General features: G+C 44.2%; 1 protein-coding gene across 1 annotated transcript; it reads right to left on the bottom strand.

The window, feature by feature from the left end:
• Positions 1–568: 568 nt before the first annotated feature.
• Positions 569–24492, bottom strand: LOC134295838 (zinc finger protein with KRAB and SCAN domains 7-like). Its single transcript, XM_062969294.1, has 6 exons — positions 24347–24492; positions 21950–22061; positions 18665–20079; positions 10026–10772; positions 8467–8590; positions 569–6376 (listed from the first exon to the last, which is right to left on the bottom strand). The coding sequence occupies exons 2-6, from the start codon at positions 22041–22043 to the stop codon at positions 4944–4946; spliced, it is 3813 nt and encodes a 1270-aa protein (XP_062825364.1). The 5' UTR covers positions 22044–22061; positions 24347–24492; the 3' UTR covers positions 569–4943.
• Between the last annotated feature and the right edge of the window lie 177 nt (positions 24493–24669).

Here is a 24669-nt window from a genome sequence, read left to right as displayed (position 1 = left end):
GCCTCGGGGTGTGGTGGAGGCTCCTTCTTTGGAGGCTTTCAAACGGAAGCTGGGTGACTATCTATCTGGGGTGCTTTGAATGCGATTTCCTGCTTCTTGGCAGAATGGGGTTGGACTGGATGGTCCATGAGATCTCTTCCAACTCTATGATTCTAATATGGAAATAGCCATATTACAGGGGATGCTTCATTTGAACGCTGGCTTTCAGCAAATCGCATGGAGAGATGTATGTATTGGTAGAGGTGAGTATCCTTTTTCTAAAATGCTTGAATCCAGAAGTGTTTTGGATTTCATTTTTCCCCAGATTTTGGAATACCTGTGTACATAATGAGATGCCTCAGAGTTAAACACAAAATGCATGTATGTTTCCTATATACACATAGCTCCATCTCTTCTTTACCACTGATACCAAGAAGGCTGTAATAGGACTGAATTGTCAAGGATTGGATGTGGGTGAAGAAATACCCTTCGAGCTCTCTAGCAAGAAAATCCCAAGTCTCCTACAAAACTACAAACCCAAGGATTTCACATAATGGAGTCAGGAAAGTTATAGTACCAAACCACTATATCCTTATAGTGTAATTTAATTAAAATGCAACACTGTCACTGATTTTGTTTTTTCCTGCAACTTGAATCTCTAGATCAGCAGAAAGCAATCATACTCCATCTTCAGTAGGACATCCTGTCAAATACAGTAGACTATATTTGAATTCAAGCAACCAGCAAAACAAAAATCAGAGAAATATTCTATATATACTTTACACATAAAAATGAAAATATATGTGTATGTGTGTGGCTGGGGTGTCTACTTATGCAGACAGGCACCCACTTCCACAAATAGCTGTAGCTGCCACTACTCAGGAGACACCAATGGCCCTCCCTCCAATGACATTGTTGGTTATAGCGAGTGGCGTAAACATCTCCAAGAGCCCGGCCAATGTCCTCCACAGACACCATACTTCCCACTACCCAAGTGAAGGTTTCAGATGGGGACAATTTCACCCTAGATTTTATGTGTTTCCTCCACCACAGACATCCCAGTGTTGCCTTCTCTCTCCATTGGTTTGGAATTTGCATGACCCCGCCCACTGCCTCTCATATAACCCTTTCCCATTCTTCTCTATGGCGCACAGCAAACAAGAATTGATCAGGAACTGAACATATTGGAGAGGTTTAGGGAGAATTCACCATGATTTATAGGAGTTGTAAGTACTGGGATGTATAGTACATTTGCAATCCTAGAGCACTCTGAACTCCACCAATGATGGACCTGGAACTCACTTGGCACACAGAACACCCATGAACATCAAAAAATATTGGGGGTCTTTGGAGGGATTTATAGGAGTTGTAGTTCACCTACATCCAGAGCGCACTATGAACCCAAATAACAATGGATCTGGACCAAACTTGGCAAGCATATCCAATATGTCCAAATTTGAATACTGTTGGGTTTTGAGGGGAATTGGCTTGGACATTTTGGAGTTGTAGGTACTGGGATGTATAGTTCACCTGCAATCAATGAGCACGCTGAACTCCACCAATGATGGACCTGGAACTAACTTGGCACACAGAACTCCCATGACCAGCAAAAAATACTGGAGGTCTTTGGGGAAAATTCACCTTGATTTGGGGGGGAGTTGTAGTTCACCTACATCCAGAGAGCACTGTGAACCCAAAAACTGATGGATCTGGACCAAACTTGGCACACATACCTGATATACCGAAATTTGATTACTGGAGGGGTTTGGGGGGAACTGACCTTCCCTTCTGGGAGTTGTAGTTCACCCACAAACTACAGGAAGAGATTCCACCTAAATATTAGGAGGAACTTTATGATGGGATGAGGTCTTTTGAGTATCAAAACAGTGCTTTGGAGTGTAGCAGGGCTCTCCTACACTGCCCTTTATCCCAGGATCTGATCCCAGATTATTTGCTTTAAACTGGGATATAGGAGTCCCTACTACGAGATAACCTGGGATAAACAGTGTGGAAGGATCTTATGAGGTCTTTAAACACGGACTGAGTGGCCATCTGTCTGGAGTGCTTAGATTGTGTCTTCCTGCATAGAGAATGGACTGGATGGCAGCTGAGGTGTCTTCCAACTCTAGGGCTTGTATGTGATCTGTGGTGAGTGATGACTTTGGGGACCATGTCGACATTGGATTGCTGTGAGTTTTCCGGGCTGTATGGCCATATTCCAGAAGATGTTTCACCCACATCTATGATAGACATCCTCAGAAGTTGTGAGGTCTGTTGGAAACTAGTCAAGTGGGGTTTATATATCTGTGGAATAATGTCCAGGGTGGGATAAAGATCTCTTGCCTGTTGGAGGTAAGTGTGAGTGTTGCCATTGGCCATCTTGACATTCATTTCCCTTTCAAAAACAAAACTGAGCAAAAAAAAAATTATGACCCATAAGATCCCAGAGACATGGAAAAGTCTTCCCCTCCCAGAGGTACGTCCTCTTTTCTGGTTTGCAATCTCACCCACCCGTGTCCCACATTTTCTAGACTGATGAAACAAAGATTCCTCCATGTAATTGATTCTCAATCTCTCTATATTTTATTTTTTATTTCTTTTTAGAAAAGCACCCACCCACCCCAGACTTTTGGCCCATTTACACAGTTAACAAGAGGACAGCCTGACATGGCACAGTCCAAGTCAAGCATGGGCAAACTTGGGTCCTCCAGGTGTTTTGGACTTCAACTCCCACCATTCCTAACAGCCTCAGGCCCTTTCCTTTTCCCCCTCAGCCGCTTAAGCGGCTGAGGGGGAAAAGGAAGGGGCCTGAGGTTGTTAGGAATGGTGGGAGTTGGAGTCCAAAACACCCAGAGGGCCAAAGTTTACCCATATCTGCTATATACTCATGTGTAAGTCTAGAAACTTTAGTAAAAAACTTGGGATGTTTTATCCGTTGGTCAACGTCAGTGCTGAACATTGACTCGTATCAACAAAGGAACCATCCTCTTCTGTAAGTGAAGTGGTGAAAGACAAGAACTTAATTCATCCTGGGAAAACCTAAAAGAAGTACCAATCCTCCCTACCCTCTCCACCTTGTTATCGCTTCTGGCCTTATTGAATGGGCAAACGGAAAAATGACACGGAAAAATAGACCAGGGGTCATAGAATCATAGAATCATAGAATAGTAGAGTTGGAAGAGACCACATGGGCCATCTAGTCCAACCCCCTGCTAAGAAGCAGGAAATCACATTCAAAGCACCCCCGACAGATGGCCATCCAGCCTCTGCTTAAAAGCCTCCAAGGAAGGAGCCTCCACCACGGCGCCGGGGAGAGAGTTCCACTGTCGAACAGCCCTCACAGTGAGGAAGTTCTTCCTGATGTTCAAGTGGAATCTCCTTTCCTGTAGTTTGAAGCCATTGTTCCGTGTCCTAGTCTGCAGGGCAGCAGAAAACAAGCTTGCTCCCTCCTCCCTATGACTTCCCGTCACGTATTTGTACATGGCTATCATGTCTCCTCTCAGCCTTCTCTTCTGCAGGCTAAACATGCCAAGCTCTTTAAGCCGCTCCTCATAGGGCTTGTTCTCCAGACCCTTAATCATTTTAGTCGCCCTCCTCTGGACGCTTTCCAGCTTGTCAACATCTCCCTTCAACTGTGGTGCCCAAAATTGGACACAGTATTCCAGGTGTGGTCTGACCAAGGCAGAATAGAGGGGGAGCATAACTTCCCTGGATCTAGACGCTATTCCCCTATTGATGCAGGCCAGAATCCCATTGGCTTTTTTAGCAGCCGCATCACATTGTTGGCTCATGTTTAACTTGTTGTCCACGAGGACTCCAAGGTCTTTTTCGCACACACTGCTGTCAAGCCAGGCGTCCCCCATTCTGTATCTTTGATTGCCATTTTTTCTGCCGAAGTGAAGTATCTTGCATTTGTCCCTGTTGAACTTCATTTTGTTAGTTTTGGCCCATCTCTCTAGTCTGTCAAGATCGTTTTGAATTCTGCTCCTGTCTTCTGGAGTGTTAGCTATCCCTCCCAGTTTTGTGTCGTCTGCAAACTTGATGATCGTGCCTTCTCTCCTTACCCCCAAACTATGGCCCGCAGGCCACTTGCGGCACATCAAAGCCATTTAACCGGCCCCCACAGCACAAAGGCAGAAGGGGGTTGGACTAAATGGCCCAAGGGGTTCCTTCCACCCCATTATTATTATTATTATTATTATTATTATTATTATTATTATTAACATTGAGGCTGGAAGGCCATCTGTCAGAGGTGCTTTGCTTGTGCTTTTGGTGCACAAAGGCAGAAAGGGGTTCGATTAAATGGCCCAAGTGGTCTCTTCTGTTATTGTTTTGGTGGTATTGTAATGAAATGTTTAATCCATTGTTGCTATGTAAGTGTGTGGATTTGTTTCGGCAAGCATTCCAGCAGTCAAGAGGTTAACTGCAGCGAGCACTGATTGATTGCCAGAAGGCTTCCGTTTGTGTGCTACACAAACCAGAAGATATTTCATGGAATGTGGAATGTGAGGAGGTGCTTCGGTGCACTGATAACGGACTCAGAGAGACACGGAGAAAACTCCTTGTAAAAGGGGTGCTTTGCTTGGGCTTTTGGTGCACGAAGGCAGAAGGAGGTTGGGCTAAATGGCCCAAGGGGTCTCTTCCAACCCTCTTTTTTATTATTATTATTATTATTATTATTATTATTATTATTATTATTATTATTATTATTATTATTGCTTGGTGGCCAACTATAGTCCGGCCATCTAGTGGTCTAAGGGATTGTGAACTGGCCCCGTTTAAAAAGTTTGGGGACCCCTGGTCTAGAGGTAGATCGCATTGGTGCTTACCCTCTCCAAAGAATGACCCTCAACTTATCTGTAGGTCCTTGCAAAATCCATAATTTGGGCCCCAAACCTGCCCTCGACTTATATACGAGGTCGACTTATACACGAGTATATATGCTAATCTCTGGAAATTCATTTTCAGGAATTCCCTTCTCCGTGGATCCTCTGGTGACTGATAAGGTTTGAGCTTTGAGTGAAGCTCTTCCCGCAGTCCAAACACCGGTACGGCTTTTCGCCGGTGTGTGTCCGCTCGTGGGCAACGAGGCTGGAGCTGCCCCGGAAACTCTTCCCGCAAACCGAGCACTGGAAGGGCTTCTCTCCGGTGTGTATTCTCTGGTGCGTGATGAGGTGAGATTTGTAACTGAAGCTCCTCTCGCACACCATGCACTGGAAGGGCTTCTCCCCGGTGTGGATCCTCCGATGGGCGCTGAGCCGCGAGCTCACGCTGAAGCTTTTCCCACACTCCCCGCAATGATACGGTTTCTCCCCGGTGTGGATCCTCTCGTGGCTGACGACCTCCGAACTGCGCAAGAAGCTCTTCCCGCAGAAAGAACACCGATAAGGTTTCTCCCCGGTGTGCGCCCTCTCGTGAGTGAGGAGGTCTGAGCTTTCGCTAAATGTTTTCCCGCAGTCCAAGCATATAAACGGCCTCTCCCCCGTGTGGCTCCGCTGGTGTTTCCGGAGGCGGGAGCTGACGCTGAAGGTCTTGCCGCATTCGGCGCACTCGTACGGCTTTTCCCCCGTGTGGATCCTCTGGTGGCTGTTGAGGTACGAGCTCTGGCTGAAGCTCTTCCCGCACTCCAGGCATTTGTACGGTTTCTCCCCAGTGTGGATCCGATGGTGTGTGATGAGGTTGGAGATGTCGCTGAAGCTTTTCTCGCATACGGAGCACTGGTAGGGTTTGTCCCCGGTGTGGATCCTCTGGTGGCTCACGAGGCCCGAATTGCGGCGGAAGCTTTTGCTGCAGTACAAGCATTTGTAGGGCTTCTCCCCAGTGTGGGTCCGCTCGTGGGCGATCAAGCCTGACTTCACGCTGAAGCTCTTGGCGCAGTGCGTACACTTGTAGGGCTTCTCTCCCGTGTGGGTTCGCCTATGTGCGATCAGGCTCGAGCTCACACTGAAGCTTCTCCCACACTCGGAGCAGGTATAGGGCTTCTCCCCAGTGTGGGTTCGTTCGTGGACTATAAGGCGCGAACGGAGACTGAAACACTTGCCACACACCGAACACCGGTGAATCTTCTCTCCGGCTGAATCCGAACCCTGACCGATGGTTTCTTCGCAAACTATGACTTTCATGGATGCCTCACCATTGTTAGTTTCGTTCTCTTTCATGGTTAGCGGGAGATCTTTGTAGCCACCCTCCAAGGGAACCAATTTGGGGGGCTTCTTCCTTGGGAGCTTCTTAGGATGTTGTTTCTCTGGTCTTGGTTGACTTTCAAACACATCTTTCTGTTCACAGAAGAAAGGAAACTTTTCTTCAACAGCTCCCTCAGGTGCTCCACTGAGTTCCTCATGTTCGCCTTTTTGGGGCTGGGGACTTCCCACATTTTTTTCGCTCACACATAGCTGAGCTGAAAAAATTAAAAGACTACAGTCAGCACCAACAAAAGCCATATTTTCTTTATATATATTCTACAGATATATAGACCCCACTTGCTTACCGTAGTTTCCAACAAACCTCACAACCCCTGAGGATGCCTGACATGGATGAAACATCAGGAGAGAATGCTGGTGGGAACGAGGGACAGGACCTTCTTGGTGGTGGCTCCCCGGCTGTGGAACACCCTCCCCACAAATATCCGACAAGCCCCAACCCTTCTGGGTTTCAGAAAGGCCATGAAAACATGGTTGTTTGCGCAAGCTTTTAACGAGTAATATGATAATGTCGACATGGTCTGATTGAAGGCTGAAACATGAGGTTTTTAGACAAATGGATCTAATTTACATATGTTTTAAAAGGTTATAATGTACTTTAATCATATATTTTTATAGTTTAATTGGTGATATGTACTGTTTTTGTTTTATTATTATGTTCTTGGCATTAAATGTTGCCAACTGTTGTAAGCCGCCCTGAGTCCCAGCGGGTGAGAAGGGCGGGGTATAAATGTTGGAAATAAATAAATAAATGTGGCCATATAGCCTGGAAAACTCACAGCAACCCATATTTTCTTTTTTGAAAAGAGCATGTACAAAATGTACAGCATGTACAAAATATTAGAAAAATATATATACTTGACAGAGAAGAATTAGAAGGCTGCTAAATCAAAACCAGTTCCAAGAAAGCATATAAGGAGCAAAGAAAGTGAAATCACAATTTTAAATAAAACCCCAATGAATCTATAGGGACATTTTTAGTATACATGTATGAGATTGTGTTTCCCAATTATAATTTTTGTTGTTGTAAAATCAGGTTTCTAGCCCTCAGGGGTGAGAAAATACAGTGTTCCCTCACTACTTCGCGGTTCACTTTTCGCGGATTCGCTGTTTCACAATAAACTCTAAAAGACTATTATAAATCATAAAAAATTGCAATTTACAGCCTAAGGAAGGGAGGAAGGAGAAGCCGAAGGGAGAGAAAGGGAGCCCAAGCGGCAACGGGAGGAGAAGGAGGCGATTTATCAACACACAATTGGTTGATAAAGACTTAAAATAGTGTATAACTACTAAAATAATGTATAAATATTAAAATAAATATAGTGTCCCTACTTTGTGGGTTTTCACTTATTGCGGGTGGTCCTGGAACTTAACCCCAGCAATAAGTGAGAGAACACTGTACATATATTTAATATATTGACACCTTGTTCGACAATTTTTAAAAAAATAATCCAGGACAGTTATAAATGGGAATGATAAAGCCAGCTTTTAATAATAATAATAATAATAATAATAATAATAATAATAATAATAATAATAATAATATCTTTATATCCTGCCCCATTTCCACAGAGAGACTCAAGGCAGCCTATAAAATAGCAGAAATGCAAACAACATAAAATAAGCAACTATAATCTAATTAATACAAAGATACACAAAAAAACATACCAAATGAAATTAACATAGACCACATCGAGTCAAAAAATAAACAATAAACATAACAATGAATTAAAGTTAAAATCCATAATATACAAACCATTTGGACATCCAAGCCATGAATTGAATTAAAATATCAGACTAAAATAGCTTTTGGCTTTCAGATCAATGGAGAGGTAATTCAATATACTGAACTGTGCCCCTATGTCAGGGAGGGCAAACTCGGGCCCTCCAGATGTCTTGAACTTCAACTCCCACAATTCCTAACAGCCGGTAGGGGGTTGAAGTCCAACACACCTGGAGGGCCCGAGTTTGCCCATGCCTCCTCTAGAATAGCAATAATCAAACTTTTACAAAGTCCATATGACGTGCCTTCAGACATCTAAAGATAGCTATCATGTCACTTCTTGTCATTTCTGGAAACTAAACATATTCAGCTCCCCTAATAAGGCATTCCACATTAAGGATTGGCTTTCAGACTTTTGATCCCTGAGGACAGCACCAACTGAAACATTACTTGCCAAAGCACTGGCCAAACTCAAACTTCATAGGTATCAACTGGCACATTTCTGGCTTTTCAGATATCAACTGGCACATTTCCGTTAATGTTAAAAGAAACATTCCACCTTACCCATGGAGATGCCATCCATAACGGTCTCTTGCTTGACCTCCTGGTCCACTTCTTGGTTGGCTTCCAACGGCGCTTTGTCCACCACAGGAGAGCTCCCGATTGGCTCTTCAAGAGATCCTGGCACCTGAAAAAGAGAAGAGAAAGTTAAGCTCAGGAACCGTGAATGGTCTGGGATGGAGGCTGGGCAGTGGTGTGTCCTCCACCGGCTCCACCACTGCCAACAAACGTGGGAGACCCTCCTTGATCTACTGCTATGTCATCAAAAGAAGGGACCTCAACTTGACCCATCATGAAGACACCAAAGTTATCACAATTTATTTATTATTTATTTACGTCATTTCTATCCCGCCTTTTTCACCCGTGGGGACTCAGGGCACAACTCTTGAATAACTAGGTTGCTGTGAGTTTTTTGTCCTGTAAGGCCATGTTTGAGTAGCATCCTCTCCCGATGTTCTGCCTGCATCTGTGGCTGGCATTTTCAGAAACCTCTGAAGATGCTAGTCACAGATGCAGGTGAAACATCAGGAGAAAATGATACTGGACCATGACCATTTGGCCCAAAAAACTCACAGCAACCCAGTGATTCCAGCCATGAAAGCCTTCGACAACATCCTGAATATCTGTTGCCACCATAGACTCAATGTGACCTAGCTCAACCACTCTAATACCAGACGATGCACGTGATACCAAAACAATTTAATAAAAAGAAGTTCAAAAGAGAGTTAAAAATTAGTTGATGTACAGAAGAAGGTTATGGGATTTCAAGACTCATGGACAAGCACATTCCCATTTAATAGCAAGCGTTATTGATTTGTGGCAGAAACACTTGAGTTGTGCTGGAGGATCTAGGAAATGCCGAAGTCCAAAACACCTGGAGGGAGGGCTGAGGTTTGCCATGCCTGGTTTAACTAGTGGTGTCCAGCCTTTAGTCCTTCAGGTGTTTTGGACTTCAGATCTGGTGTCCAACCTTTAGTCCTTCAGATGTTTTGGACTTCAGATCTGGTATCCAACCTTTAGTCCTTCAGGTGTTTTGGACTTCAGATCTGGTGTCCAACCTTTAGTCCTTCAGATGTTTTGGACTTCAGATCTGGTGTCCAACCTTTAGTCCTTCAGGTGTTTTGGACTTCAGATCTGGTGTCCAACCTTTAGTCCTTCAGGTGTTTTGGACTTCAGATCTGGTGTCCAATCTTTAGTCCTTCAGGTGTTTTGGACTTCAGATCTGGTGTCCAACCTTTAGTCCTTCAGGTGTTTTGGACTTCAGATCTGGTGTCCAACCTTTAGTCCTTCAGATGTTTTGGACTTCAGATCTGGTGTCCAACCTTTAGTCCTTCAGATGTTTTGGACTTCAGATCTGGTGTCCAACCTTTAGTCCTTCAGATGTTTTGGACTTCAGATCTGGTGTCCAACCTTTAGTCCTTCAGATGTTTTGGATTTCAGATCTGGTGTCCAACCTTTAGTCCTTCAGGTGTTTTGGACTTCAGATCTGGGTTGGGCACCATGAAAGTTTCCAGACTCTTGTATCTCCACAGGATATAGGATGACAGAATCACCAGGATCACCTGCTGTGTTGGCCTCTCCGCCTCTCGTGGCTTCAGCAGAAACTCCTCCGCCAAAGTCACCGCTTGGGCACAGGTCTCCGGGCAGCCGTCTTTGACCCAATTCTGGATCTCTGGAGGAAGGATGGCCAAGAACTGCTCCAGGATCAACAGCTCCAGGATCTGCTCCTTGGTGTGCCGCTCGGGCTTCAACCACCGATGGCAAAGGAACCAGAGCCGGCTGCAGGCTTCGCGGGGCCCGTCGGCCTCCTTATATTGAAACAGCCGGAAGTGCTGCCGCTGGACCTCAGTGCCGATGGCGTCCACCTTCAAAATAGCTGCCTTCACCTTCCCGTAGTCCCCTGCCTCCCGCTCCTCAAATAGCCTCTGCCCTTCCTCCTTGAGGCCTGGGAGGAGACGAGATATCCATTTCCCCGGATGGCTAATGATGGCCTTCTCAGCGGGCGTCAGGTATATATCGTCCGAATGCGGAGTGTCCAGGAGATGTGGGCGATTTGGTTCTGGACAAGATGTTGCCAACGTCACCATGTCTTCCTTTTTCACCACATGGTTGCTCATCATTTCCATGCCCTCCGAGGCATCTCCATGTCCCAAGGGACTTGTGGGGTGTTGTTGGTCCACTGTCTTCTTGACCGGAAAATATTCATGGGGAGCCAAGGGTATAGCCACCTCTTCCTCCTCCTCTTTCGAAGACATTTCTTCTCTCTCTTGGGTCAAAGGGGACTGTTGTCTACTCCTGTCTCTTCTACTTCAGCCTTGGTCTCACGTCACTATGAGCTTTTGGTTACTTTCTGTTTTGGAAGCACAACAGGGAGGCAGATCTGATATACGTCCAACCAAATTCTGCTTTGGGTTGTTCAGAAAATCTGCATGGCACAAAGACGTAATTGATTCCCATTACTCGCATATTTAAGGAGAACCAATATATACACATTATCTATCTATACACATAATAAAAGTGAAAATATGTATGTGTGTAAGTGGCTGGGGTGGCCATGTATACACATAATAAAAGTGAAAATGTGTATGTGTGTATGTGGCTGGGGTGGCCATTTATACACATAATAAAAGTGAAAATACAGTAGAGTTTCACTTATCCAACATAAACGGGCTGGCAAAATGTTGGATAAGTGAATATGTTGGATAATAAGGAAGGATTAAGGAAAAGCCTATTAAACATCAAGTTAGATTATGATTTTACAAATGAAGCACCAAAACATCATGTCAGACAACAAATTTAACAGAAAAAGTAGTTCAATACGCAGTAATGCTATGTAGTAATTGCTGTATTTACAAATTTAGCACCAAAATATCACGATGTACTGAAAACATTGACTACAAAAATGTGTTGGATAATCCAGAACGTTGGATACATGAATATTGGATAAGTGAGACTCTACTGTATGTATGTGTGTATGTGGCTGGTGTGGACATGTATACACATAATAAAAGTGAAAATATGTATGTTTGTGTGGCTGGTGTGGCCATGTATACACATGATAAAAGTGAAAATATGTATGTGTGTATGTGGCCATTTAAAGAGACAAGCTCCCATTTCCACTAACAACTATAACTCCCAGTGTTGAGGAGCTACCAAAGGCCCTCCTTCCAATGACATTGCAGGTTATAGCGAGTGCCATGAACATGTCCAAGAGCCCTGACAATGTTCTCCACAAACACCATCCTGCCCACCACCCAAGTGAAGGCTATCATATAGGGACATTTTCCTCCTAGATTTTCTGTTTTTCCTCCACCATAGGCATCCCAGTGTTCCTTTCTCTCCCCCATTGGTGTAGAATTTGCATGACCCTGCCCACTGCCTCTCCTGTAACCCTTTCCTATTCTTTTCTATGGGACACAGCAAACAGAGGAAGTGATCAGCAACTGAACATACTGGAGGGGTTTGGGGGACTGGCTCTATATGGTGGAAGTTGTAGTTCACTCTGCATCAAGACACAGCACTGTGACCCCCACATCCTTATGCATTTTCTAATGAGAGCATTCATAAAAAAAACAACAACAGGAAAGACTGACTTTTTTCTAAGAGCTACAAATTACCAAACTGATATTACCTAACACTCCAAAACAAACATTGTATTTTCCAAATAACCCAGGCACCGCCGGATCCCCAAGCTAGTTTGGTTAAAGAAGAATGGCAAATGTTAGTGCAAACTTTGGCCCTTCCAGGTGTTTTGGACTTCAACTCCCACAATTCCTAACAGCCTACCGGCTGTTAGGAATTGTGGGAGTTGAAGTCCAAAACACCTGGAGGGCCAAAGTTTGCCCATGCCTTGTGCAGAAGCACCCAAGGACTCAAGTCATTCATCATCCAGTTTTGCATCCCTTTCTCCTTCCAGCCCACTATCCCTTGTCTCATGGCTCACCTTTGCTTGCAAGATTAAACACTCCAGATACTAAAGAGAACACCCCCTTTTTCTCTCTCTCCAAACCCCCTTCCAACCTGCCCCTTTCTCCGCCCCTCCAGGAACAGGAAGGGGCTTGCAAACCCCCCTCTGAAAACCCCCCTTTCTTTGCATTTCACTCTTGGCAAATCCCTCCCTGGTCTCTCTTGCAAGCCTCCTCTCGCTCGCCTTAACCCTTCCTGGGAGATGGCCTGGCAAGAAAGAGGCCTGGGTTGATCTCACTATGTAGCAACATCGGAAACATTATGCTATGTTGTGTTCCTGGTTTGAAAGTATTGTTTCCTATTTCATTCCTATTTTATCTTCCTATGGATATAGGACTGGCATGGGCAAAGCTTGGCCTTCCTTCCAGGTGTTTTGGACTTCAACTCCCATCATTCCTAACAGCCTCAGGCCCTTTCCTTTTCAGCTTAAGCGGCTGAAGGGGAAAAGGAAAGGGCTTGAGGCTGTTAGGAATGGTGGGAGTTGCCGTCGAAAACACCTGGAAGGAAGGCCAAGCTTTGCCCATGCCTGATAGATAAGAAATATGTCGTCAAACTGCATTAATTCCACCCCAAATTGTGCAAAGAAACATCTCGCTGGAGGACACACACTAGGGACAGAAATCAAGAGACACTTACCAAACACAATCTGTTTTATTGTATTTCTTCCCCCAGTAGCGCAGTGTATTAAACCACTGAGGTGTTGAACTTGCAGACCGAAAGGTTGCAGGTTCGAATCCGGGAAGCAGTGTGAGCACCTGCTGTTAGCTCCAGGTTCTGCCAACCTAGCAGTTCGAAAACATGCAAATGTGAGTAGATCAATAGGTACCGCTCCGGCAGGAAGGTAACAGCGCTCCATGCAGTCATGCCAATGGCCACATAACCTTGGAGGTGTCTATGGACAACGCCGGCTCTTTGGCTTAGAAATGGAGATGAGCACCAACCCCCAGAGTCGGACACGACTGGACTTAACGTCAGGGGATTTACCTTTACCTATTTTTTTCATCATTATTAAGGAAAGTTCTACCATCCTTCACTACTAATTTCTCGGGACAATTATCAAACAAAATGACAAAACATTCATCAATACCAATGCGAGACTGTATTGTGGTCATCCATGCAAAACGGCCATCAAAGAGTTGTTGTGAGATACCTCACAACCTCTGAGGGTGTCTGTGTGAATGTCGCAAATGGCCACCTTGATTAGCATTGAAACTCTAAAATAAGGACAGTAAATAAAGAACGACACTCAGAAGACTGGAATTCCAGACAGGAAACAATCAGGGACAGCTAACACCCCCAAACAAAGGATTTCCCCCAAGCAGGAAGCAGCCAGGCTTTGAAGCTGCAAGGCCATTAAATGCTAATCAAGGGATCCAATTGCAACATTCACACTTGCTTCAAACAGACAAGAGTTCTTTCTCCCACCTTGGACATTATTCCACAGATATATAAACCTTACTTACATAAGTTTCCAACAGAACTCTCAACCTCTGAGGATGACTGCCATAGATGTGGGTGAAACGTCAGGAGGGAATGCTTCTGGAACATGGCCATACAGCCCGGAAAACACACAACCACCCTGTGATTCCGGCCATGAATGCCTTCGACACCACATTGGCTATCGAAGTCTTAGAACAGGTATCGGCAAGAGATAGGAGTAAATCTACCTATACACATAATAAAAGTGAAAATATGTACGTGTGTGTGGCTGTGGTGTCCACTTACACAAATAGGCTCCCACTTTCACAAATAGCTGTAGCTCCCACTCCTCAGGGGATACCAATGGCCCTCCCTCCCATGACATTGCGAGCGCCGTTAACATGTCCAAGAGCCTTGTATGTCCTTCACAAACACCATCCTGCCCCCCACCCAAGTGAAGGCTTTCAGACGGGGACAATTTCATCCTAGATTTTCTGTTTTTCCTCTACCACAGACATCCTAGTGTTTCTGACTCTCTCCATTGGAGTGGAATTTGCATGACCACTGCCTTTCCCATAACCCTTATCTATTCTTTTCTATGGCACACAGGAAACAGGGGAATTGATCAGCAACTGAACATACTGGAGAGATTTGGGGAGAATTCACCATGAATTATAGCTGTTGTTGGTACTGGGATGTATGGTTCAACTGCAATACAAGAACACTCTGAACTCCACCAATGATGGACCTTGAACTAACTACGCACACAGAATCTCCATGACCATCAAAAAATACTGGAGGTATTTGGAGAAAATTCACCTTAGTTTCGGGGAGCTGTAGTTCACCTACGTCTGGAGAGAACTGTGAACGCAAACAATGATGGCTCTGGACCAAACTTGGCATGCATACTCAACATGCTCAAATTTGAATACTGTTGAGATGTGAGGGGAATTGGCTAGCACATTTTGGAGTTGTAGGTACTGGGATTTATAGTTTACCTGCAATCAGTGAGCACGCTGAACTCCACCAAAGGTGGAATTGGACCAAACTTGGCACACAGAACTCCTATGACCCGCAAAGAATACTGGAGGTATTTGGGGAAAATCCACCATGATTTGGGGGAGTTGTAGTTACCTCCATCCAGAGAACTGTGAACCCAAACACCAATGGATCTGGACCAAACTTGGCACACATACCTAATATGTTAAACTTCGATTACTGGAGTGGTTTCGGTGGAACTGATCTTCCTTTCTGGGAGTTGTAGTTCACCCACCACTAGAGAAACTGTGACTTCCACCAATGATGGACCTGGACCACACTTGTCACCGAGAACCCTCATGACTAACTCAACCTACGGGAGATGTTTGAGGGACTAACTCACCACAGTGGGAGTTGTAATCTACCCTGCAGCCAAAGAGCACACTGAATCCCGTCGATGAAGCATCCAGAGCAAATTTGCCCAACATTACAAACTTTAAATACTGATGGAGTTTCTCGGGGTTAACCTGGCATGATGTCAGTTGTAGTTTTGTACATTTTGTACAATTGACTTTTTCATATAACTCATATGACGGGGATCCAAGCTAGTTCTTGAATATCAGTGATGGAACATTTGCTGCCTTCAATCCATCTAGCCCAGTAATGTCAACTTTAAGCTGCATAAATGTTTCTCAACAGTATTTTGGGCAGGAATTTTCCCTAATTCTTACTAGAATTCTGATACTTCCTGATTTCCAGGTATTATCAGCCATGTGTACATCTACATTATAAAATTAATGCACTTTTGCTGCCAGGACAGGCTGCTATGGAATTATGGCCGCTGTAGTTTTACGAGGTCTTTTGCCTTCTCTGCTGGTGCCTTGTCAAATTTATTTATTTCCAGCATTTATACTCAAAACTACAACTCCCAGGATTCCATAGCATTGAGCCACGGCAGTTAAAAGGATGTCAAACTACATTAATTCTACGGTGTAGATGCATTCTATGATTCTTAGTTATTATCCCGTGCCGCTTGTGATTTACCTGTTTGAGATTCCCCAAGGTAGAGCCACGGCCGTTTAAAGGGAATCCTAGCCCTGTAAATACGTATTGTGAAAGGCTTCTGTCATGATTGGAATTGAGCATGGACTTTTCAAAGAATCCATGCCCATTGCATTCAACACAATGTAGAAACTTTATTATTATAAAAACTTATCAATGGGTAATGTCAATACTGTATTTCTACTCTTATGAAAAGGCGAACCCTTCGCTTTTCTGAATAGATGGGCAAAAGAAGAGAGCTTATTCTGGGTTGCTGTGAGTTCTCCAGGCTGTATGGCCATGTTCCAGAAGCATTCTCTCCTGACGTTTCACCCACATCTATGGCAGAACTCCTCAGGGGTTGTGAGGTCTGTTGGAAATTAGGCAAGTGGGGTTTATACATCTGGAATGTCCAGAGTGAAGGAACTCTGGTCTGTTGGAGGCAAGCGTGAATGTTGCCATTGGTCACCTTGATTACCATTGAAAACTCTAAAATCAGGACAGTAAATAAAGAACGACACTCAGAAGACAAGGGAATTCCAGACAGGAAACAATCAAGGCCAGCTAACACTCCCAAACAAAGGATTCGCCCAAGCTGGAAGCAGCCAAGCTTTGAAGCTGCAAGGCCACTAAATGCTAATCAAGGTAGCTAATTACAACATTCACATTTACTTCAAACAGACAAGAGTTCTTTCTCCCACTTAGGACATAATTCCACAGATATATAAACCTCACTTACTTAGTTTCCAACAGACCTCTCAACCTCTGAGGATGCCTGCCATATATGTGAGTGAAATGTCAGGAGAGAATGCTTCTGGAACATGGCCAGACAGCCCGGAAAATTCACAGCAACCCAGTGATTCTGGCCATGAAAGCCTTCGACAAAACAGATCTTATTCTGCCCCAGAAAAATCTAAAATAAGCACAAATATGCTCTACTCTTTCATCTGCAGGAATACTTGGTCTTTTTGAATGTTTGCGATCAAAATTGCAGTAATGGCCACTGAGGCATCCATGGTGCTCTTCCCTTTCTGTAGAATTACCTTTAACTTATCCATTGGTCACACCAAAATCCATACTTTTGGCTCCAAAACCTGCTGTTGACTTATACATGAGATTTACTTATCCACGTGTATCTCTCATTTATATCAACCCACCCACAAAATAAACTATTTACAATCCTTGTAGATTTCTTCATGTTATAAAGTTGATGTTCCACACCATCCCCCTTCTTCCGCATAGTTTCCCAGTAGTAGCCCCACTCTGCTCTGCTTTGTTCAGACCTCATCTGGAATAATCCCATGTCCAGTTGTAGTCACCACAATTCAAGAACAATACTAACAAACTGGAAGGTGTCCAGAGAAGGGTGACCAAAACGATCAAAAGATTTAGAAGCCTAACCCTGTGAGGAATGGCTTCGGGAGTTGGGTATGTCTAGCTTGGAGAAAAGATGGCTCAAAGGGAACATATTTCAACATAGGAAAGGATGTCACATTGAGTGGGGTGAGCTTGCTTTCTGCTGATCTGGAGACCTTGTCTGAAATAACCTGCTCTGGAGACCAGGACACGGAGCAATGGATTCAAATGGCATGGAAACAGATTCCACCTGAACATTAGGAAGAACTAACTGACAGTAAGAGCAGTGGAATATGCTGCCAACAGTGGAATATGCTGCCTCAAAGTGTGGTGGAGTCTCCTTCTCTGGAGATTTTGAAACATAGGTTGGATGGCCATCTAGCAGGAGTGCTTTGATTGTATTTTTCTGCATGACAGAATAGGGCTGAACTGGATGGCCCTTGTTTTCTTTTCCCCCTCTCTTATTCTATGCTGCATTTAGCCACTCTCAACACCTTTGTGGACGCAAACGAGAAGCTTGGCCTCTCACTGAACATGGATAAAACCAAAATGCTCTTCCAACAGGCACCAGCTAACCCCTCTGCAATGCCAGAAATACAGCTTAGTGGTGTAATGTTAGAAAATGTTGACCATTTCTGCTATCTTGGCAGCCACCTCTCCACAAAAGTCAACATTGAAACTGAAATAAAACACCGCCTGAGCTCTGTGAGTGCATCATTTTTCCAAATGGAGCAGAGAGTGTTTGAGGATCGGGACATCTGGAGGGATACCAAGGTGCTTGTTTATAAAGCTATTGTCCTCCCAACCCTGTTATACGCTGGTGAAACTTGGACTGTCTACAGACATCACACTCAATTCCTGGAATGATTCCAACAGCGTTGCCTCCGAAAAATCCTGCAAATCTCTTGGGAAGACAGGCAGACAAATGTCAGCATACTGGAAGAAGTAAAGACCACTAGCATTGAAGCAATGCTCCTACGCCATCAACTGCGCTGGACTGGCCACATTATCCAAATATCACATCACTGTCTCCCAAAGCAGTTACTCTACACCCAACTCAAGAACAGAAAAGAGAATGTTGGATGACAGGAAAAGAGATTTAAAGATGGGCTTAAAATCTTAAAAACTGTGGCATAGACACTGAGAACTGGGAAGCCCTGGCCCTTGAGCACTCTAACTGGAGGTCAGCTGTGACCAGCAGTGCTGTGGGATTTGAAGAGGCACAAATGGTGGACAAAAGGGAAAAACATGCCAAGAGGAAAGTGTGTCAAGCCAACCCTGACCAGAACCGCCTTCCACCTGGAAACTGATATCCTCACTGTGGAAGAACATGCGGGTCAAGTAAAGGGCTCTACAGTCGCCTACGTATCCACCACCAGGACGCTACACCTGGAAGGCCATCATACTTGGACAATGAGGGATTGCCTCAGTAAGTAAGTTATTTGTTCCGTTCTGCGTGTATTCTTTGGTGCTGGACCAGAGAAGAGCTGTTCCGGAAGCTTTTGCCACAGTCTAAGCATTTGAAAGGCTTCTCCCCGGTGTGGATTCTCTCATGTACCATGAGGCAGTCGCGCACCCGAAAGGTCTTCCCGCACACTGAGCATGTGTACGGCCTCTCTCCCGTGTGGATCCTCTCGTGGGCAACCAGGTGGGCCTTGTAGGTGAAAGTCCTTCCACACTGCGAGCATTTGAACGGCCGCTCCCCTGTGTGAACTCTCTTGTGTGTACTCAGCCGCGAGCTGACGCTGAAGCTCTTCCCACACTCCAGGCATTTGTAGGGTTTCTCCCCTGTGTGGATTCTCTCGTGGCTGACCACCTCCGAGGTACGGCAGAACCTTTTCCCACAAAAAGAGCACTGATAGGGCTTGTCCCCGGCGTGGGCTCTCTCGTGGATGATGAGATCCGTGCTCGAGCAAAAGCTTTTCCCGCACTGCTGACACTGGAAGGGTCTCTCTCCTGTGTGGATCAACTGGTGCTTCTTAAGGCGTGAGCTCACGCTGAAGCTTTTCCCGCACTCGGAGCATTTATACGGCCGCTCCCCGAAGTGCATCTTCAGGTGCAGAGCAAGCCCCTGTTTCTGGTAGAAGCTCTTGCCGCACTCGGAGCACTTGTAGGGTTTTTCCCCCGTGTGGGTCCTATAATGGGAGAAAAGGACGGAGAGCTCGCTAAAACCCAGCCCGCAGACAGAGCACTCACAGGATTTTTCTCCTGTGTGGATTTTTTGGTGAGCTTTCAGGCTGCCGATCTGGCGGAAGTTCACCCCGCAGACCAAGCACTCGTAGGGCCTCTCGCCCGTGTGCGTCCGGTAGTGCTTCTTGAGGGTCGAGCTCACGGAGAACCGCTTCCCACAGTGCGAACACTCGTGCGGCTTCTCTCCGGTGTGGGTCCTCCGGTGGGCCTTCAGGCTGGAGCTCACGCTAAAGCTCTTCCCGCAGTCTGAACACGTGTACGGCTTCTCACCCGTGTGGGTTCTCTCGTGAGCAGTGAGGCCTGATCTCACCGCAAAGCCCTTCCCACAGTACAAGCATTTGTAGCGCTTCTCTCCGGGGTTGGTTTTCGGAGGTGGGCTCACACTGAAACTCTGTCCACACTGAGAGCTTGTCTCATCGTTCCCATGTTTCTGAATAACCTGGTCCATTGTGGTTACGCTGAGGTCATTCGTATGAGGAACATCAACAGGGATCTCATCTGAATGGGTTTCTTGCTCACATAGGAAGCGCTCTTGGGTCTGAGGAGCTTCTTTCTGGTCATGGCACAAGCAAGTCTCTTTTTTGGTGATTTCCAGGACCATTCCTGCTTGTTTGGGACTTTCCTGCTGGGGGCCTTCTTCCATTTCCTTTGTCATATTCTCCTCTTCTGTTGGTATAAAGAGATATATATTGCATTAAAATAATTTCACAGCATGACTAAGCATATAGTCTGTTACAAGGATTCCAGAGGACATTAGAGTCTCATTTATCCAAGATAAAACGGGCTGGCAGAAGCTTGGATAACTGAAAATCTTAGATAATAAGGAGGGATTAAGAAAAAAGCCTATTAAACATAAAATTACATTATGATTTTACAAATTAAGCACCAAAACATCATGTTTTACAAGAAATTGACAGAAAAAGCAGTTCAATACATGTAATGTTATGCAGTAATTACTGTATTTATGAATTTAGCATCAAAACACTGCAACATTTACTACAAAAACAATGACTACTAAAAGGCAGACTGCCTTGGATAATAAAGAACCTTGGATAAGTGAAGCTTGGATAAGTGGGACTCTACTGTATAAGCTCTTTATGGCTGTTCCAGTAGCTGCTACCTTTCTTCCAATGTGATTCCTTCTTGTGAGGGATTATAAAAGAGACTCCATGTTAAAGTGAGTTAACTAGAAAGAAGTTGTGGCAACAGCTGATTGGCTGAGCTAGCCAGGATTCTGATTGGCTGCTGCATCTAGCTTGTCACCGAGGCCAACGGATTTTAACTGCCATTTTTATTCTGGAGAGAGAGAAAGGAGCTGACTGGGAATTTAGTCAGGAATGAAATGGCTGTGGTGCTCTCCTAAGTTTGATTACAGTAGAGTCTCACTTATCCAAGCTAAACGGGCCGGCAGAACCTTGGATAAACGAATATCTTGGATAATAAGGAGGGATTAAGGAAAAGCCTATTAAACATCAAATTAGGTTATGATTTTACAAATTAAGCACCAAAACATCATGTTATACAACAAATTTGACAGAAAAAGTAGTTCAATACGCAGTAATGTTATGTTGTAATTACTGTATTTACGAATTTAGCACCAAAATATCATGATGTTTTGAAAACATTTACTACAAAAATGCCTTGGATAATCCAGAACCTTGGATAAGCAAGTCTTGGATAAGTGAGACTCTACTGTATTTATTTATTTCTACAAACAAAAGTATTTCTGGCTATTGGGCCTCAGTTTAAATTTCTTCACTTCCTCTCTTATTTGGGTATGTGCAGCCAACATAATCTTTATACAAATGCTGTTCTTAACATTATAATATCTGTGGTAATACCTTTCATGAATGGCTATGCTCACATTTTTCCTATGTCACTAACAGGTTTATCAAAGGGGAAAAGGTAAAGGTTTTCCCCTGACATGAAAGGGGAATAACAGCAACATGACTGTGGGTTGGTGCTTATCTTCATTTCTAAGCCGAAGAGCCAGCGTTGTCCATAGACACCTCCAAGGTCATGTAGCCAGCATGACTGCATGGAGCACTGTTACCTTCCCACCTATTGATCTACTCACATTTGCATGTTTTCAAACCACTAGGTTGGCAGAAGCTGGGGCTAACAGTTGGAGCTCACTTCGCTCCCCGGATTCGAACCACTGACCTTTTGGTCAGCAAGTTCAGCAGCTCAGCGGTTTAACCTCCTGCGCCACTGGGGGCTCCATAGTCAGAGTATTCTCTATTGTTCATGATGTCATATATCCACAAGAATATGCGTGTGTTTGTGTGTATCTTGGAACATACTCCTTGCAGACATGGAGTCATACTGTAGTGTATCCCTGCATCAGAAGTGGTTAGACTAGATGGCCTTTGTGATCCCTTGTAATTCTATGATTTTAAGATCAGAAATATCTTCAGTTCCCCCCTGATTTTCATATTGGTCACATTGACAAAAGGATCCTGTAAAACTCTGAATTAAAATTTCCTTACCATCTTGGGACCCAGCAACCAAACACTGAAGCCAGAGGCTTCTTTACCTGGTTTAAAGTCATCTTCATCAGCCTTCTTCTTAATCAAAGGTGGTTCTTGTCTTGTTTCTAAAAGGTTCTGTTCTTCCTTGACAGCATTCATTTCTTCCTTTAAGGACACCTAAAAGCATCAAAAAAAATTATGGAGTCCCAGGTCGAGATTTTGTATGCAGTGTTATATCGGCTTTAGTTCAGCTGGTTTAAAATGACTCCACTTAGGTCCCTTCTTCACTGCCATATAATCAAGATTATCAAAGAACATAATCTACGTTATCTGCTTTGAACTAGATTATATGAGTCTATACTGCCGTATAATCAAGTTCAAAGCAGATAATCTGGATTTTATATGGCAGTGTAGAAGGGGCATTTGAATCCAGCATGTTGATGTGGATTCTATTTTGTTTTATTTTGATATATGGCTAGAAAAGCACCCCTGATTATATTTGCCTTTGGTATCAGGGAACAAAGCCTCAGAAAATCAAGTTGCATTTCAGAAGAATATTATTATTATTATTATTATTATTATTATTATTATTATTCTTCATTTTAAACTTTGTATGGTTATGTGAAACCACAGATAATAGTGAACCTTATTGGATACATGGACCCTACTGTAATTATTTATATACACAGTCAACATTAAACCATGCATTTTAAATGTACATCCTGTTACTGTTGGATTTTAATCTTTGCACCATGCATTTTAATATATGTATGTCATACTAATGTGTTATAATATGTGCATTTTAATGTAGGTATTTTATGCAATATGAAAATATTTCAACATATCAACAAAACAACTTCCAAACAGATGCTTTTATTTTTTGATGAGGATCTCACTTGGGTCCTACAAAGCCCATGAAGCCAAAACCCCAAGTCTATACAGGTTGAGCATCCCTGATCTGAAATCCCAAAATCTGAAAATCTCCCAAACTGTCCAGCTTTGCTTTCTGAGAATTCAGTACACATAAGTGTTGTTTCATCCACAAAATTACTACGATGATAGTGCAAACGATCGCCTTTGGCTTAGGTGTGTAAGATAGGTATAAAATGTACATTTCAGGCAATTCCCGCGTTTTAAACTTACAAACGACTGCTAGTTAAGAATGAGGGTGAGACAACAGCAAGTGAGAGAAATCTCTCCCCGGGAAGGAAAGGAAATTCACTCCTGGAAGAGTTATTATCATGGGAGGAAAAGGGTCCCCCCTGAAACTTGATCACCAATCCTTGTTTCCATAATAAGGTAGATTTTCAAAATCCAATGATCACAAGGACAGAAAGTAAAGTGAAATGTTCTGAACAGGGCCACAGGCAGCAAAGGAAACCCTTCCACATACACATACACACACAGAGGTTCTGTAGGTTTGATAGCTTGATAGATAGGTTCTATCAAGGTTCATTTTTAAGTGTAACTCAAGCCACACACACATATAGCTGGAGTTACACTTAAAACATGTACCTGTTCTAACTTACATACAAATTCAACTTAAGAACAAACCTACAGAACCTATCTTGTGTTGTTGATGGCTTTCATGGCTGGAATGCTTGGAGTTTTCCGGGCTGTATGGCTATGCTCCAGAAGCATTCTCTCCTGATGCTTCACCCACATCTATGGCAGGCATCCTCATAGGTTGTGAGGTCTGTTGGAAACTAGGCAAGTGGAAGGTCCAGGGTGGGAGAAAGAACTCTTGTCTGTTGGAGGCAGGTGTGAGCATTGCAATTAATCATCTTGATATGGAGCTCCCCAGTGGCGTAGTGGGTGAAAGCCTTGTGATTTGAAGGTTGCGTTGCTGACCTGAAGGCTGCCAGGTTCGAATCCCACCCGGGGAGAGCACAGATGAGCTCCCTCTATCAGCTCCAGCTCCATGCGGGGACATGAGAGAAGCCTCCCACAAGGATGGTAAAACATCAAAATATCCGGGCGTCCCCTGGCCAATTCTCTCACACCAGAAGCGACTTGCAGTTTCTCAAGTCGCTCCTGACACGAAAAAAAAAATCATCTTGATTAGTATTGAAAATCTCTAAAATAAGGACAGTAAATAAAGAACAACACTCAGACGACAGGGGAATTCCAGACAGGAAACAATCAGGGCCAGCTAACACCTCCCAACAAAGGATTTCCCCAGGCAGCAACCAGCCAGGCTTTGAAGTTGCAAGGCAATTCAATGCTAATCAAGGTGGCCAATAGCAACATTCACACTTGCCTCTAAAAGACAATTCATTTCTCTCACATTATTCCACAGATGTATAAACCCCACTTGCCTAGTTTCCAACAGACCTCATAACCTTTGAGGATGCCTGCCATAGATGTGGGCGAAACGTCAGGAGGAATGCTTCTGGAACATGGCCATACAGCCCGGAAAACTCACAGCAACCCAGTCTTACAATGGCTTGCTGAAAGCATACCTTTCCTACATTCAGTGCCAGACCTTCTTCTGTGGTCCTGAGGCTGCTAGGAAATTGGAGACAAACCCTGCTCCTCTGCACAGGAAGAGGTATTCAAATGCAACCTTTCACACAGCCCCCTCCCCCCTTTTGAACATTTTGTGGGTCTGCTCTAGGAACTGGCTCTGTCAATTTAACCCTGAGATGCCGGGTTCCTTGTTGCAGAAAGGTTGCTTGTCTCACTGTTGCAACTGTATCCTTCTCTCTCCAGTTATTAAGTATCAAGCTCGAAAGATTCTTTTGAATGTGCCTGTGAACTACAACTCCCAGAGTCCCCTGCAACT

This window comes from Anolis carolinensis, chromosome 2 (genome assembly GCF_035594765.1).
Source record: "Anolis carolinensis isolate JA03-04 chromosome 2, rAnoCar3.1.pri, whole genome shotgun sequence".
In the NCBI taxonomy this organism is placed as follows: domain Eukaryota; kingdom Metazoa; phylum Chordata; class Lepidosauria; order Squamata; family Dactyloidae; genus Anolis; species Anolis carolinensis.
This window is presented reverse-complemented; position numbering and strand designations above follow the sequence as displayed.

Excerpts from the sequence above, each read along its gene's own strand:
- LOC134295838 (XM_062969294.1), bottom strand. The coding sequence starts at position 22,043 with ATGAATGCTGTCAAGGAAGAACAGAACCTTTTAGAAACAAGACAAGAA. Across the intron at positions 10,773-18,664 it reads TACACGCAGAACGGAACAAA|AGTAGAAGAGACAGGAGTAG; the intron begins TAACTTACTTAC and ends GACCAAGGCTGA. Across the intron at positions 8,591-10,025 it reads CGGAGAGGCCAACACAGCAG|GTGCCAGGATCTCTTGAAGA; the intron begins GTGATCCTGGTG and ends TCTCTTTTTCAG.